This window comes from Etheostoma cragini, chromosome 22 (genome assembly GCF_013103735.1).
Source record: "Etheostoma cragini isolate CJK2018 chromosome 22, CSU_Ecrag_1.0, whole genome shotgun sequence".
In the NCBI taxonomy this organism is placed as follows: Eukaryota; Metazoa; Chordata; class Actinopteri; order Perciformes; family Percidae; genus Etheostoma; species Etheostoma cragini.
The window spans coordinates 7907311-7925449 of NC_048428.1; the positions used below are offsets into that span (position 1 = coordinate 7907311).

The window sequence follows — 18139 nt, forward strand, 5'->3', positions numbered from 1 at the left end:
ACTAACCCTGTAAAACCTACAGTGAAATATTTATTTTTTATCATCAAGTCACCTTGTAGCAGTCTTGAGGCAGTCACATTGTTAACTGATATCAAGCGCTTCTGGCTGAACAATAAGTCCAGTGCACAGCCCCTTGCCCTCGCCTGTCATAAGAGCAGGAAGGGTTAAGAGGAAGTGGAGTTTTGCAAACTGCCTGTTGACTAAGAAGCTGCCTGTACATCAGCTTACATGGTACAATATTCATTTCCAGCACAGGCCCATCCACGTGCTAGGCGTTAACCTCTAACATAGTAGCCTGTGTTACCAGTTACCATTTATTAGTGTAGTATTACAAGCTAAAAGCCTAAAAGTGAAAGAAAAACGATTTGTGGGGCAAATGGACACCAAAATATAAAAAATGCTTGTACTATAGAACAAAGTGTCAAAATGTGGGGCTTACATTTGTCCTCATAAAACCCCATCTGTGAGCTGACCTTTTCAGTCGTACAGTGATCTGGATTCAGAAACTTGACTGACTTTTACTAATTTTAACCTCTCTAAAGATAACCCCACCCACGTAGATAAAGCAAGGCTTAACCGGTTCACAGATCAGATGAGTGATCCTGGAAAAAAAACAACTTCCTCTTTCATCACTCCTTATTTTCTTTCATAAGTCGCACAGAAAATACTGTGACTTCTGCCATTTTGGACTTCTTTAAAGTCCGCTTGATGCACAGGCAGCTACTAAGAACGTGACTAGTCTGTCTGAGGGGGAAATAAGCCTGTTTGGGTGCAAAACCAGTTTTCAGTAGCGGTCAGGAGAGTCAGAACAGTAAAACAGGGTGAAAAAGTGAAGCGAGAAGATAAACTGCTGCCTATCTCATGTGCTTGCTAGAGAGGCAATTGGGTAACAGGTAGCCAGCATATTATCATTGTCATGGCATTTTGTCACTACTAAGAAGGGTGTGTGGTTTCTTAATGCCATGCTAGTTGCTAGGCTTTATGAATGGCACAGCTGGTGATATATGTCTAATTACTTGCAATAGTGACGCTATTCCTATCAGCCTCCCATCAACATGCAGCATTCAGCTCAAAGCACCTTTGTGCATAAAAGTACGGTACTGCCCGACAAAGCCCTTGAAAAACAACAACCCTTTCACACTGCATTTTTAGCCCTTATTTCTTTTTTTATACTACATTTACTTAGTCCCAAGTTAACCTCAACCCAGGGCTATACCATCTACACGGCACTTCTACTAGCTAACTTATACTTGGACACAACATTAGTAGAATGTTAACAATGTTAACAAACAAGAATGTTCACATTAACAACATGTCCCACACTGACACCATTCCATTAGCCGTGTTTCACACTGGCAACTTTTAGCATCCATGGCTTAGTTATCTTTCAGGGGATAACCCCACACACTCTGAGCTGAACCTTCTCCAGAGCAGGGCAAGCAAGGCCATGGCCAAAGTCAAGGTTAGCCCACTCTGGATATGCCAAGATTGTGCCAGTGCGAACACTTCTTAGCCCCAGGCTAACAGCCCCCTTAGCCTGGGCTTAGTACAGTGTGGAAAGGGCTCAATGTGCACATCCAACTGAGAATGACACACACACACACACTCTCTCTCACTCATACATATACAATACAGGCATACAGTGGGGTTGGAAAGTTTGGGCACCCCAGGTAAAGATTTGTATTAATGTGCATGAAGAAGCCAAGAAAAGATGGAAAAATCTTCAAAAGGCATCAAATGACAGATTAGACATTCATATATGTCACAAAAAGTTATATTTTATTTCCATCATTTACACTTAAAAAATAACAGAAATCAAAAGAATGGCGTCTGCAAAAGTTTGGGCACCCTGCAGAGTTTCTAGCATGTACCCACCCTTTGGAAAGCTGAGACCTGACAGTGTCATGGATTGATCTCAATCATCGTCTGGAAAGACCAGGTGATGTCAGTCTTAAGGTTTTAAATGCCCAGACTCATCTGACCTTGCCCCAACAATCAGCACCATGACTTCCTCTAAGCAGTTGTCTAGAAAACTGAAACTGAAAATAGTTGACACTCACAAAGCAGGAGAAGGCTATAAGAAGATAGCAAAGCGTTTTCAGATGCCAATATCCTCTGTTCCGAATGTAATTAAGAAATGGCCGTCATCAGGAACAGTGGAAGTGAACGCAAGATCTGGAAGACCAAGAAAAATATAAGTCAGAACAGCTCGCAGGATTGTGAGAAAAGCAAGTCCAAACCCACGTTTGACTGCACGATCCATCCAGAAAGACCTGGCAGACGCTGGAGTTGTGGTACACCATTCCACTATAAAGAGATACTCGTACAAATATAGTCTTCATGGAAGAGTTATCAGAAGAAAACCTCTCCTACGTCCTCACCACAAAAATCAGCGTTTGAACTTTTCAAATGAACATATAGACAAGCATGATGCATTGTGGAAACAAGTTCTGTGGACCGATGAGGTTTAAGTAGAACTTTTTGGACGGAATGAGCAAAGGTTCTTTTGGAGAAGAAAGGAATCATTATACAGAATTTAATGAAAAGAACCTCTGTTCAACTGTTAAGCATGGGGGGGATCAATCACGCTTTGGGGTTGTATTGCAGCCAGTGGTACAGGAAACATTTCACAAGTGGAAGGAAAAATGGATTCAATCAAATTTTGGATGCTAACTTAATTCCATCTGTGAAAAAGCCGAAGTTAAAGAGAGGATGGCTTCTACAAATGCATAATGATCCTAAACACACCTCAAAATCCACGCTGGATTACATTTACAGGCGTAAACTGAAGGTTTTAACATGGCCTTCACAATCTCCTGACCTCAACAAAATTGAAAATCTATGGATAGACCTTAAAAGAGCAGTGCGTGACAGACAGCCCAGACATCTCAAAGAACTGGAAGACTTTTGTAAGGAAGAATGGGCGAAGATACCTCAAACAAGAATTGAAAAACTCTTGGCTGGCTACAAGAAGCGGATATCTGTGATACTTGCCCTCTGTATAATGAGTAACTATTTGTATTAGGTAACTCACTTAAGCAGACCCCATAACAACAGATGGGCTGTTTTGCAAAGACAAATCAGCTGCATTGTGTGTTTGGCAAGTTTGCTGTGCCATGTGCACACTACAAACGTGACTGGGCGGTGAATATGAATATGGACTGAATATGGCTTGTGTGGTCACATCTGATGCATTTATACACCATGTTAAGATAGATACATAGTTATCAAAGTTTGGCTGTCGTGTTGTGTGAATGCCCTCTTAGCTATTTCATGCAGTTGTATCTGACTTCTTGCCTAATATATATATATATATATATATAATATACCCTCTTTTTACTTGTCAGGGCAAGACCTTAACGTGGTTACTAAAGTAAAATACTTGGGCCACATTATCAGGGACGATTTTTGTGATGATGATGATATACAGCAGCAGTGCTGTAAATAATATGGACAAGCAAATACTCTGGCACGCAAATTTCATATGTGTTCTGAAGAAGTTAAAATATCTCTTTTCAGAGCATACTGTACTCCACTGTATACAGCTCATCTATGGTGCAGCTACAGTAAAGCAAAGATAAACAAGATAAAGGTGGCATGCAATGATGCATTTAGAATTTTGATGAAGCGTCCAGGATGGACCAGTGCTAGCCATCTGTGTGTAAATTGTAATGTTCACACCTTCCACGCTGTGCTAGGGAAGTTTATGTACAGATTTATATGCCGATTAACTGAGTCAAATAATACAATTTTAAATGCTATAATCAATCCTGCACTTAGTGATACCAGATATTCGTCAAAACTATGGAATCACTGGAACACGCACCTGTACCTATTCTAATTATTGGACGTTGCAATTTGTAGATTTGTATGTATGTGTGTTTCTTTGGTGGTATTTTTGGGGATCAGCTTGTCTATATGTATTTATGTTTGTGTTTGGTCTGAACCCCTTTTGTAATGTGTTGAGTTTTTATCTGGACCTTGAGTCTGTAAATAAAGAAATAATATTAATATATAAAGTGGCTTGCATAACCACACACCCATGCTAAAGTTGATTAAAAAGAGGAACAAAAAAACTTCTTTTGGAAATTGATCTAATTGCCTTAATTGAAAAAATTAGGAAAATCCAACCTTTAGGGACACCAATTTTCTTTGTGAATGAACATTGTAATGTATATAAATACATTTTCTTCCTTAAAATACAGGGGGCATAAGCATACACCCCCCTATTTTAAATTCCCACAGAATTCCCACACATTGTCACATACCCTTCACCATACAAAGAGACAGGCATGGGGAACTTTCCATAACATTGTCTCAATGCAAATCAAACCAGCTAACGCTATGCCACACAATATTAGCTCGTACTTTTGCTTCAAAGTAGACTGACACTGGTTTCAATTCACCAATCAACATGAATCCAGAAGTTCAGGATGAGTCATTGTTCACACTAACTCTTAATAACTGCTTAAAGATATTCAAATCAGAAACCGTTAAGTCTCAAGCCAGTTTATCTGTATTAACTGATGCCCTGAGTTGAACCCATGCGCTCGCTTAGAACTAATCCTCCCTGTTCTGCAGATAAACACCCAAAAGCAAGTTTTGGCTCTGATGACGTTATGTCATAAAAGATATGTAAAAATGATGGTATTTCTAAGCTTTGACACAGCTTCACTCCGGTTTCTCTTTTTTTATGTTCCAACCACCATGACCCTGAACATCACCACAGCGGTATTATGGTTACTTTCTGGTTAGGCCTCGGCACTCTGCACAGCTACACACTGATCTACCAACCTTCCTAACCCTTAGTAACAACAACACATACACACAAAGGTAGGTAAATCTAGCTGGCCCTTGTTTGGAAGGTTTATAATGATATCTGCACAATTTAGCCTGAACATAATGGCCCGTCATTGCTGCCAAATGCAGAATGCAGAATGCATTGATCAGCACTTATCAATATATGGGTCCAAAATAACTCCTCATGAGTACTGACACACTGGAATTTTATGTCTATGTTGCATCTGTGTCCCCCCCGATGGGAAGGAAACCTCAGACCCCTCCTCTTTGAGATACTGAACTGGGCAGTTCCTGCACATCTTAGCAAAACAGGAAATTTCATGTTTCCTTTGCTGCTTATAGCTACAGCTTGCATCACACTACTTCTGCATATGTACACACACACACACACACACACACACACACACACACACACACACACATACAGCCACATTTTTACATAAGGCTATCAGGCTGAGGGTCTGGTTTTAAACCGCACTTCAACAGCACAACAATGTGACAAAGTAAATCCCCCATTTCTTACACACATAGACTTGTTCCTTCATTATTGGAGACAGTTTTACAATAAATTGCATTTATTTCCAACATACATTCAGTTAGGGCTGGGTAAGCATCCGGTATGATAATTTGTCTTTCTTCTATGTATTTGTATCATGCTGAAATCATATCTCGAGATAACGTGATATATATTTACGTGGTCTAAATTGATAATGACTAGCACATACTCACTAAAATTTCTCTGCAATTCTGATATGAAACATTTAGAAAAACACCATTTAAAGTTTGCGGTTTTTATTTACAAACTATTTGTTTGCATGGATGGTCAGTGTAAAGCTGGTAAAAAAAATCGTTATAATTTCACTTTAAACTCTCATGTTCATTTTGCACTAAAGTTCTTAATGATATGAGAAAATGCGCAAGTGTACAAACAAGAGTATCCAAAAATAGGCTTTACCATGTGATTCTTTTGACATGCTATATCGGGATTTATCTTGTTATAGAGATATGAAATTACCTCTATCGCCCAGCCCTACATTCAGTTACATTTGTTAATAATGTACCTTACAAAATGTGGTTAGGTTGAGGGTTTATAAAGTTTCAGTAAGATGTAGGCTTCAAACACTTCTTTTTGATTGACTTTTGTAGCATTTGGGGCTTGAAGGTGAGAAGAACAATAATCGAACTGCCCACCAAAAAAAGACAGATGGGTACGAAAAGCAGGATGTACCAGAGTATAGATTCACCACCTTTCACCAAACACAGTAATGGCTGGAAGTGCTCCACTCTGTGTGTTGTTTGGATCAGATCCTCACATTGGATGTCTGATTGTCCGACCATTATGATAGTCTTTGTTGTTTCAAATGTCCTGAACCATTCAGTCTGGCAGCAGTTAAACGGATTTCCAGTTAGGAAAACAGTGTGCAGTTTCAGGGCTAATGCATTAGCTTGGCCTGAGGAAATAGTGGACAGTCTGTTGTCCCTCAAATCCAGCACTTTCAGGTCAAGATTTAGAAGTGAAGAGGGAAGATGGGCAAGGGAGTTACTTGAAATGTTTAAAGAGTTCAGAGCTTGGAAACGGGAGAAGTCAAAGTCTTGTATCTGAGTATTTCCTAAACCTAGTTGCTGCAACGTTCTGCTGAGACTTTGTATTGATTCTTGGACAATGAGTCCGGGGTTGTCGGACAGTTCCAAGTGCGTTAGAGACAACCCGGAGAATGTAGACGATGAGATTCTTTTGAGGTTGCATCCCTTGAGGTAAAGCTGTTTCAGGGATACAACGTTTTTCCAATGTATGCAAGCTGAACTAGTGTCTGTACTGGTATTAGCTTCCTCAGGGAGGCAAATGTCAATGTTGTTATAACTCAGATCCACTGACCTGAGGCTTGGCAATGAGGAAAATAATCCCGAAGGTAACCTCCCAAGATTGTTCAGGCTAAGGTTAAAGTAAGTCAGATTGCCAAGAGTTGTCAGCGTACCTCCATCTGCTACAATCTGGTTCAGCTTGTTGTTGCTAATGTCCAATTCGTACAAGCTGCCAGAGAACTGTTCCGAAGTTAGATTTAAGGTTTCCAGACAGTTCGTGTACATTTTTAGTCGAGACAGGACAGGCATTTTCTTGATGAAACCTTGAGGGAAGTAGCCCACCTGGTTTCCTGTTAGATCCAAAATCTCTAGAGAGGAGATGTCACCGTGAAGGCTCTCGTCCCACAGCTGAGCCGTCACATTGCCTGTGTTCTTTATATTGTAGAACTCAACAGTTGAAGTTGAGTTCGGGAATGTGCTGTTGTTGTCAGCCAAGTGTTGGTAAAAGCTAATGCTGTTGTGGGATAGGTAAAGATTCCGCAAGTGGCTGTGGTTGGGCAAGAAAGGAAAGAAAAACAGTTTGTTATCGGACAGATCGAGTGTCTCTAGCTGGAACGTGTCATTAAGGTCTTGTCTGGAGATGAACCACTCGATGAAGTTGTGGCTAGCGTTGAGGACCACCAGCTCAGTCATGTGGAAGTCTGTCAGGCAATGCAGATAGTTGAAGGCCAAGTTGAGCCGCTGGAGCTTGGGATTGCTATCGAAGGCACCATCAATCTCGTACATCACATTTCCCTGCAGGTTGAGCTCTTTGAGTTGGTAAAGATCTCTGAACGACGTCTCATCCAGTCTCCGCAAGATGTTTCCCGAAAGATTGAGGTACTCCAGGGACGTCAGATTTTGTAGAAGAGTGGCCGCCATTTCGTCATCAAGCTGATTCTCAGAGAGATCCAGAGCTCTGAGCTTGGGAAGAGTCTTTAATGCGCTGCTGGTTTCCTCGTAGCCATTTTGAAGATTGTTATTTGCTAAATTAAGGCTTTCTAACAATTTTGTGCCTTGAAAAGTGTTTGATTCTAATTTCTCCAAACTATTACAAGCTAAGCTCAGGGTGTTTAATGATGGGTAACGGAGGAGAGAGTTGTCCTGTAGTGTTTGAATGTGATTGTAGTTGAGCTGGAACTCCTCTAGGTTGTATGGCAGTCCTGCAGGCACAGCGGAAAGCTTGCCGTTGTTGCAGTGAGCAGTTCTTTGTATCTGCAGAGAAAAGGGGAGCACATACAGTTATGTTTTTGTATTTATCGGTAGTATGTCTCTCTGTGGGAGAGAAATGTTAGCATTTTTAATTTACAAGGCTGAATTTACTCTTGTGTAGGCTGGAAAGGTTTGTTCAACATCTCAGATCACTTTTTAAAATCATCATTTTAACATGGGTCTTAGTTTTAGCCACACTAGCAGCATGCAGCAGTCTCACAGAGCAACTAGGAAGGCTGTAGACCCATTAGCCCCATTCACACGGGATTAGTATCATCTGGGAACTTTGTGTAATTTCATAATTAACCCCTCACATCTGAGTTTTGTGTGGCGCATTTGGAAAGGATTAGCGAAGCCTGTGATTTTACTTGAATTTACTGACCTATCTGAGTCCTGAGAGTTAGGTACCTGGAGGTGCGCCAGGGCAAGGCCACCACACCGCACTTGGGTTAAGTTTCCGTATCATATTGGGCCAGGTCAGATAGAGATTACCAGAGCTGTGTGGGCAGCACCCACACGGCATCACCGCCAGCCCTTGGATGAAGCCGCAGGGACTGGGTCGGCCCCCCTTGGGGACAGATGTCTCCATTCGGGCAGTGGTCCAGACTAGGTTGGTCATAAAAGACGGCTCCTGCAGGCCCCTTCAATGCCATATCCATCTTAGCGAAAGAAGATGCGCACAAGATACAAAAACCTTGAAAATACTATATACGACCTCTCCAAATCACAAGCATGTTGATTTGCACAGGACTCATGAAGCTCAGCTTGACTTCTAAACTTCATTCACTCTCTCTTTCTCGCTCTGCCTCTATCTCTCTTTTTCTTCCTAAACTGATTAGCTGATTTGGGGCATTCTCTTTTTAGTTATTACAACCAGAATTGGAATAAATTCTATGAGCCAATCACAGCATGGCATCCCTGCTTAAATCTGCTCTTGTCTCTGCTCCTGTTAGTCGTCAGGTAATACCAATCAGTGTGAATAGGGCTTTATGGTTGTTCACATGTACCCCGGTATTTTTTTCAAACATAGCTTTTAGACAAACAACATCATAGCATCTACACAAACAACATCTTAGGTCACTGTAAACAGAATTTTTTAAAACTCAAGCCAAGAAAAAACACTGGTTGTAATGTGATGTAGACAGGGAAAAGAGAGTTTTTTGCCTTCTAACGTGAGAGTGGGTGCGGTTATCTCCTTTGTGAGGCATCACAAAGGAGTTACCATTTATTGTAATGGCAGACATGGCAGACATGGCCAAATAGTTCACGGAGAGGAGGAACAGTTAACCCTTGTATGATATTCGCATCAAATTGACCCATTTCAAATTTTTACAAGAAGAAAAATGGTATAGTTTACATTTCTTCTACTTGAAAATCCTTGGCCGTACCTTATTTTCTGTGATAAACATGCATTCCTGACCCAATTCAGAAAATTATTCTGGATATGACACTTATCCAGGATGGATTTTTCCATAGTGGATTTTAAACATGAATTATAACCACTACTAATCCCACTTCAATTTTTTATTGTGTTTTAGTAGAGACTTATTGCATTCCCTAAAGATATACAGTATGTTATCTCAATTGTTTGAAATTGAGATAAAGACAATATTTGATAACAGATTATAAAGTAAAATTTAATTTCAGAATTGTTTTTAAAACAATACAAGGGTTAAGACCAAAACAGTCATAAAAAATAAAATATCCAGGCACTCAAGATTGGTTACAAAAAATAAAAGGCTTTTGGCAAGACATTTAAAAGTACACTTGGTGCTTGGCCAAAATAATCACCTTTGACCTTTTACATGTTAACACATAAATGTACAGGTACAGGTTTTTTTCTGACTTCCGATTGGCCAACATCTTCTTCTTCTTTGCACAGCCAGTGATATTGCGGCCTATCGGCTAGGCTTGCTTTGTGTTTTAGATTTTTCAAACCAACGCATGTGTGTACGTTTTTGTTTTTTTAAACGAATGAAAGAATTACGTTTTTAAAACTTCTCGTGTACGTGTGGACTAGGCCTTGGTCTTCCACCTGGATCGGATCAGAAAAGGTGAAGGACTGGCTTCCATTGCTTCATCTTTGAGGTGTTTTTGACATATTTTATTTGTGCTAAATCAGCTATAAACAATCTACGGCAGAGATGTATCCCCTTTATTAATTGTGCACCACTTTCCACTACCTGTTGTAAATTGTAACAGTTGTCTTTATCAGGGTTTAGTAAATGACTAATTGCTGCTTATTATAGCAGTTATACATAATTAATAAAACATGTGGGGTTGTCAGGTTGTGAAATGTGAACATTTTATTATGTTTTGCATTTTATCTAGCTACATAATTCGTCAGGAAGACTAGGTACTACCAGTTACCTTCTGGGAAACAGCAACAGAGTTATTAAAAAGTTATTAACAGTTAATTAATAGATTAATAGTCCATGTAATCCACTGTTAATATCAAGTGATATTATGATAAATGACGGATAATCCCTTCAAAAGTATTCCTCAAAGAGTGGTCCAACCGCGAGTAGATTTTAAAAAGTATCATGTTTTGAATTTAAGTGTTTCTCAATCTATCTGCGAGCCATATAGTGAGAAACATAGTTGTGTTATTTTCAATATTATATAACCTAGTATTTACATTAAAACATTAGTATTTGAATTGGCTGTTTTGCAGTGTTGCACTGCCTCCAATTTTAATCATAAAGGATCAGAGTGACTAGTGTATTAGTGTAAAAATGACTCATAATTCCTACATTTAATATAGTGAACTACCAACTTTGATGGATTACTTAATACATTACTCACTATACCTTCCTGATAAGACAATATCAGAGCAAAGAAAATATCGCCACAAAGCACATCTGATCTGGCACTTACTGCAGCATCAGGGTGATAAGATACAAACAAAAAAGCGTATCTTTTATCAGAGTAGTACATCTGAGTTTGTCTACCAGTAGGTACGTTTCTTCCTTAAACTAGATTAACAGATCAATGTTTCATAAAACAAAACCCACATAAAATGTTTTGCACTTTACATCAGATTATGCTATATACTTCCACCTATATTCCTGACACTAACACCTCAGTTTATTTTGAGATGGTATTTTATCAAGTATGTGTGTGTGCGTGCGTGTGTGTGTGTGTGACAGTTTGTATGGTTGCACTCGCATGTCTTTTCTTGTTTGTGTTGATTGTCTTGTTGTGTATCATTATTTCTATTTCTGATTTGTTTTAATGTGCATGCTGTTTTTTTTCACTTCGACATAATAAAACCTGCTATAAAAATGAAATTGACATTGACATCTTACCAGCTGGCATCGGCTGTGTTGTGGATGACTTGAGACCGGCGTCAGGATTCTCCACATGGTTAACAAGCAAAGCAGGATGGGAGTGAGGCCGTGGACTGGCATTTTATCATCCTCACTGCTGACAAGGAGATAGAGGGAGAGAGGGAGGATACTGCGTTAGCCTTGCTCCTCCTCAGTATAAAACCCCAGTTATTATGATTTGCATAGGATGATGAGCATGGGATCATGTCATTTTGAAAAGAGCATCACTTCTTGAAACTACTAGAACAACTATGAGCTCTATGCATGCAAAAGTGGAGAAATCATCCCTCCAATATAATGTACTGTCGGAATTCTCAAACGGGGAGAGTGAGGCAGCAGCTTGGTATTAAAGTGTTGAGGTCAGATTAGTGGACGGGCAAATACAATTTCAACGGTTCAGACGCCTTCTCAAAACTTCCAACCTTTCAAAGTTTTTAACATTGCTGACTGTTTGAGATTAAGACAAAGGAAATGAAATGAAACATTGATTCCAAACTAAAACGTGTCTGTCGAAGTCTTTTTTTTTCACTTGTTGTGTTCTAACTTTATATTTTAGGAAATATCTTAAAATGTCTTGACCTGGACCTGTCCAGGTCATATGTCTTTAATGGCGAATATAATTATTAGACATTAGACATTATTCATGTCTGTTGTGTCTGGTTGACCCTATAGAATAACACAAGTCATAGTAAAGTTGAAGTTTGTTAAAATGATGTAGACATGTGAGTGTCCTATCTATGATATATTTTTTTGCTAAAAACACCAGCTGAACATTTTTTAAAATTTTCCCATGTTTCAATTCAAACCACTGCGTGACTCATGCTGCATATGGACGCCTTTTGTTCCTTTTTTGGGTGGCACATGTTTGTATTTTAGTCGACTTATAAAGTATGTTTTTTGGGGGGGGGGGGGAGTTTTTCTTTTCTTTATTAACATTATTGTATATACACATATTTTCATCACTATTTAAAAATAGTTTACCTTGACCACCAGTAGTTAAATACATTGTGAACAACACTGGCCAGAACAGTACATTTCTACTTTGACAGAGTACTACATTTCTAAAGACATCATGCCAAATAATACTTTTCCTTTTCTGAGTGTTGTTGATGTAGCCAATTCATCAAAACAATGATCAAATATGTGATATGTTAGCTTAACATTAAGATTTTTAAACTGAATTTAAAAATCACCATTATTAAATAGAGATTGACATTGTGTCGTTGTTTGTCATCCATACCTTAAAGGACATTACTCAAATGCACTATCAAGCAATTTTGTAAGATTAGGGCTGCAACCAACGATTATTTTCATTGTCGATTAATCTGCTGATTATTTTCTCGATTAAACGATAAATCTATAAAATGTCAGAAAAATGGTTAAAAATGTTAATCGCTGTTTTCCAAAAAAGATGATGTCCCAAAATGTCTTGTTTTGTCCACAACTCAACGATATTCAGTTTACTGTCATAGAGGAGTGAAGAAATCAGGAAACATTCACATTTAAGAAACTGGAATCAGAATTGTTGTACTTTTTTTCATAAAAAATGACTCAAACCGATTAATCAATCATCAAAATAGCAGGCGATTAATTTGACAGTTCTTTTTCTTTGCAGCTCTAGGTAACATTAACAATGGCTCATTATGCAACATTGATATAAATCTAAAAAATCGTTTCATGCTGACATTTGTTTGAACAATACTATTTATGACATCCCATACACCACTATCAGAAACCCTAGTATGCACACAAGCAGGTGATCAACAAGATATCTTGCTCAAATACACCAAAGACAAACTAGGTTCAAAATTAACATTCTAATCTGAGACAAAGCATGCAATTTGCTCCTCTTGGCATACTGCAGTACTAGATTAGTGCACAGTGCCATTACTTACACCGGTGGTTAGGTGTGGATTACCCAAGCCACTGACGGTTGATCGCCTGACCATATCGCTAGTTGACTGCCTGTTGCAGAGTGTGTTCTCTGAGGTTCAGCTGCCTTCCTCTGCCCCGACTGAAGCAATGATGCTTTTTTTTTTTTTTTTTTACTATACACGGAAGCAGGCAAGCAACGGAAACCAAAGTCACATGGACAAGCTGCAATCAGAAAGAGGTTCTCAAGCCCCGGGCCACAGGAAGGCAAGTGCAAGCTCAACAGCTCTCAAGCAGAACAGCAGAAGTTTTTTGGGGGGGGGGTTTCCGTCACATTAACCCCATGACAGTATTAATGTTGTGCAGGCAATCTATGGTTGGTAGCACAACTGCAACCACAAAAACCTAACAAAAACACACCCTTCACACCCTTTGCTTGTTCTGATCAGCCAAGCTACAAGAGAGGAAACCACTCAACACACACACGCCCTTCCTGCCTTATATTCGGCCTGTCAGTGCAACAGCCATTACAAAACACACAGATACACTCAAGTCTGTGAATGTGAAGAAATGTATGGAAGGGTCACAATGCTTTTGGGGCCAGATACCACATAACATAACTCAGGAAAGAAGATGATCGATGGATAGCGCACTCTTTTTCAGCACAAACCATATCACTGTAACATACTCTAAATGAGGAATGGAGAAGTCCTCGAATGCTGTACTTTCAATACTTATATATTTACAACATGGCTACTTGAAGTATGCAAGTGACATCCCTAAACCCTGTTAGTGTTTCATTGTCTCTTAATGTTTAGCTAAATGCATCAACTCTCTTTAGTCTTTTGTTAATCTTCCTTTGTTAACTTTACTTGTTAACTAGTTTTTTTAGGAATCACCCATGGGCAAAAGAAAAGGGAATTAGGAATCAGGAAGTGGTGATGCAGTCCTTGGAGAGTTGATATGTTAGCGATTTCTTCCTGTTTTCATACAGGACATTTCCAGTTTTCAGTTTTCAGTCAGTAAGGGTGGCAACAATATTTTCTAATCCATGACTCCATGTCGAGGTGGATTTACTAAGCAAAGCATTTCAACTGGTTATACAAAGTAAATACAAAGGTGTCACCTGAAACTTCTTGAAAAGAGTATTGCAAACATGTTCAATGTGGGCACAATGCAAAATCTGCATACTAACCCTTAAAGTTACAATCTCTATAGATGTTTCATTCCCAGGATTGTCCAGGCCACACTGGAAATTTCACCAGATTTTCCTCATTTTTGGCCAGATGTCCGTCACCTTCTGCTCTATTTGTGTTGTAATTCTGAACTCCGGTGGATTTCTGAGGACTCTGGTTCACTGCTCTTCAGATCTCTGCAGGGTTAATCCAGACCGCTAGCTAGACTACCTGTCCAATCGGAGTTTTCTGTTGCACGACAAAAGCAATGTTTGAACATACAAGTTCCTAGGGGTTATTTTGCAGAGGAATCATTGCTCCATCCGGGGCTTAGCACCACTAATGAAGATTGGGATTAGTTTAACCTTTGATTTGTCTTCCTGTCAAAATTGAAAAAGAACACTTTTATTGACGGTTTACATTACATTTTTGCCCCTTTTTTGTAAATGTTTGTCACTTTTTTCGACGTTTTCAACACTACGTAACACTAACTTATTAACTTTAGTTTTACAGTTATTTTTGGAATTTATAGTCAATAAACTTTATTTATAGGAAATCTTGCTTAATGTTTGAGTTAGAAAAGCTGAAATTAGGAATTGTTTAGACTAAAATTAAAGGAATTGATGTTGATGGATAATCACAGACTGGATCATGTCAACTTTTACTCCATACCATTTCAAAACCACTTCAATTAGTTTTTCAAATGCTATAAAATTGAACATGACGCCCCAAAATTAATGAAAGTAGAGATTCTTACTTGCCAAAGAGCGTTATGTGGAATCAATTATGTTATTTTGGGAAATTAAAAAGAACATTGATATAGAAAAACAGGTCAATTTCACCCGAGGACAACATGAGGGTTAAAGAAATGCCAATAAACCAGCGCGTGTTTTTCTCCATCCCAGAATGCTGTGTGGACTAGCCAGACCCTCCTCTGCAGCGCTGTGGAGAAGGGTCTGGCAATGCAAGACTACAATCTCAGAGATCTCCATTTGGTCCTCCTTGGCCATGAGCAGAAATTGCAGCTGTGTTTTTAGATCTCACTTCCCGGAGATCTAAACAGTGTTGCCTGTGTCTGGTGAGCATAGAAGCAAAGATTCAAGATTTCTTTATTATCATACCAAAGTACACTGCAGTACGAAACTACGTGCAAAGTTCACAGCTTAAAAGAATACAGCACAGAAACAATTGAAAATACTGTGTAAAAGTCAAATATTAATTATATGAAGTAAGATAAATAAAGGAGCATGTAAAGGGATAAATATAAATATCTAACGTCTAAAAGAAAACTACATACAGTTGCGAAAGAGTTTAAAGTATTTATCTAAATATCTGTATTTAAAGTGAAATAGTGCAGTAGAGAATAAGGTGCATTCCAAACAGATTAGTTTGTGATTGAATATTCAGATTGATTGGACTATTTAAGTGTTTCATTGTTCAACAGTCTGATAGCAGTGGGGAAGAAGCTGTTTTTGAACCTTACAGTCCTTGCTTTCAGGACCTCCTGCCAGGGGGGAGTTGGGCAAACAGTCTGTAAGACATGCCTTCAATGTAAGTTCTTTGGTTGAAGAGTGAATTTGTTCCGTTAGCTCCGTCTAAGTTCTCCTGCTGACCAACCACCACTGGGTGATTGAAAACGCGTCACCAACCGTGTGTTGCTTGAGAGTATTTTCTGGGAATGTTGCCACAGATACCCAGTTGGTAATACTGCTGTCCTCAGTTGGATAGAGGTTCAATCACCATTGTGTTAGCTCGTTCAGCAAAAGATAGTGACGTAACAGAAGTTTATTTAAACAAAAAATCTTTTGTATCATTGCTTGAAGTTTTAGACATACACTTTGTCCCGAACCCCAATTTCTCTACTGGCCATGGGTGTCAGCACTGTGGCAGAACAGGGGCAACTTTATTTTTAAAAAATGTACCGTACACTACAGAAGAAGAATGTCCGGCCACACCAAGAACGTTGGACGCCTGGCCAGTCTGTGCTAATGAAGGGCAGGTCCTGGCGTGGCCATGGTGAGATTCGTAATGTCGCATCCTGGTGGCCTACAAGGAAACTATAAAAGAAAGCAGGTTCATTACATCACTGTAGGTCCTTTTCATATCTCTTGAAATGCCTCCTCAACTCCTCCACTTGCCTCCCTTCCTTGCGTCTTAGTCCCTCCCACAAGGAAGCACAGGAGAGAAGGGGAAATCATGGAAGGGTAGAGGAACCGAGGAAATGAGCATTAGAGGGATGAGAAGTCCTTTCCTCTCAAGAGTAACATTAATTCTTCAGTTGGACAGGCAGGGTTAAGCTGCTCTGGTTATCCTCGCTCACGGCAAAAAGCGTTTTGAGTAGTCGTGAAGACTACTATACAGCACATGTACATGCCAACCACGAAACACATTGCCTGTGGTTTGTGTCTGGCCAAGGATCTCTGCTGCGTGTCCTTCATCTATTTATAAAGAAGATCTTTCTTAAAGGCAGTGGTGAAATGTAACTTAAAAGTGCACTCACTCAAGTACCATACTTAATTAAAAATGTAAGGTACTTTACTTAAGTATTTTTTTTCATGTCACTTTCTACTTCTACTCTGCTACATTTCAGACAGAGACCAAACACATGTAGTTTATAAAATACAGTGTTTTATTAGAAATAATAAATTACCCAACAATATATAGGTCTACAAGTCCAGCTGAAATGATGAGACCAATAAACACAGTACTGTTTGGATCATTTCCAGTTTCTAAAATGTGAGGAACTTTCTGCTTTGAGTACTTTTACTTGTAATTCTTTAAGTGCATTTTCATGATTTTACCTTCATGTGTTAACATTGTGAACCTCATACTTGAAAACTTCTCTATCTATCTCTATTTGCCCATTTTAATGTCACACTATTAATTGTGTCTTTGAAAAGCCTCTGAACACCCACATTCTGGCTAATAAGACTCTTCTGTTCCGGTTGAAGGCAGCTTTGGTGAGAATGGATTAGGTCACACATTTCATCTACCAATAGGAATGATCAAGGTGCTGTTTGTCCTGCCCTAACAGGTGTGACAAAGCTAACAGGAACCATTCAATCAATCAGTCAGAGGTCGAATCAGCCAGATTAACTGAAAACACCTGGGTGGATGTTTGTGGCTTTACTGACACGACTGCTTGTGGGTGAGTAAACATTTAAGAATGCTTGCATGTGCTAAGAGTTTCACTCAGCATCTGTTACTTAAAAGTTAATAGGCATAGAATACCCAGTATCACTTCAGTGTATTTCCACCATTGAATGTGGACTTTAAACATGAGCCCAATTACAATGACAATTGGTGCGTTCATGCCATCGGGAATATCAGGGACCACCCCCGTGATTACATGAGGCTCGTTCGAGATGATCTGCACCTCGCCTGTATAGTGGATTAGAGCATGTGGCAGCAGCTGGAAGCAAGGAAAAAAATCCATTCTCAAGTTTCCAGCCGTTTGGTTTTCAGCAGCCTTCATGCTGAACAGGAAGTGACAGAAACACTGTGGGAACATAGGGCTGTGGAAACATTGGGCTGTGGGACTATTGGGTTGTGGGACCATTTGGCTGTGGTAACATTGGGCTGTGGGACCAATGGGCTTTGGGAGTATTGGGCTGCGGGACCATTGGGCTGTGGGACCATGGGCTGTAGGACCAATGGGCTTTGGGACTATTGGGCTGCGGGAACATAGGGCTGTGGGACCATAGGGCTGTGGGACCATTGGGTTTTGGGACCATAGGGCTGTGGGACCATTGGGTTTTGGGACCATAGGGCTGTGGGACCATTGGGTTTTGGGACCATAGGGCTGTGGGACCATAGGGCTGTGGTAACATTGGGCTGTGGGACCATTGGGTTTTGGGACCATTGGGTTGTGGGACCATTGGGTTGTGGGACTATAGGGCTGTGGGACCA

The 18139-nt window shown here is 39.7% G+C and overlaps 1 protein-coding gene across 2 annotated transcripts; it reads right to left on the reverse strand.

Moving 5' to 3' along the window:
• Positions 1-5605: 5605 nt before the first annotated feature.
• nrros (negative regulator of reactive oxygen species) lies at positions 5606-13341 on the reverse strand. 2 transcript variants are annotated; one of them, XM_034861824.1, is made up of 3 exons: positions 13079-13341; positions 11163-11277; positions 5606-7857 (listed from the first exon to the last, which is right to left on the reverse strand). In XM_034861824.1, exons 2-3 carry the CDS (start codon positions 11262-11264, stop codon positions 5899-5901), a joined length of 2061 nt encoding a protein of 686 aa, XP_034717715.1. In that variant the 5' UTR covers positions 11265-11277; positions 13079-13341; the 3' UTR covers positions 5606-5898. The 2 variants fall into 2 exon arrangements, with proteins under 2 accessions (XP_034717715.1, XP_034717716.1); XM_034861825.1 differs by having other exon boundaries at positions 11163-11280.
• Between the last annotated feature and the right edge of the window lie 4798 nt (positions 13342-18139).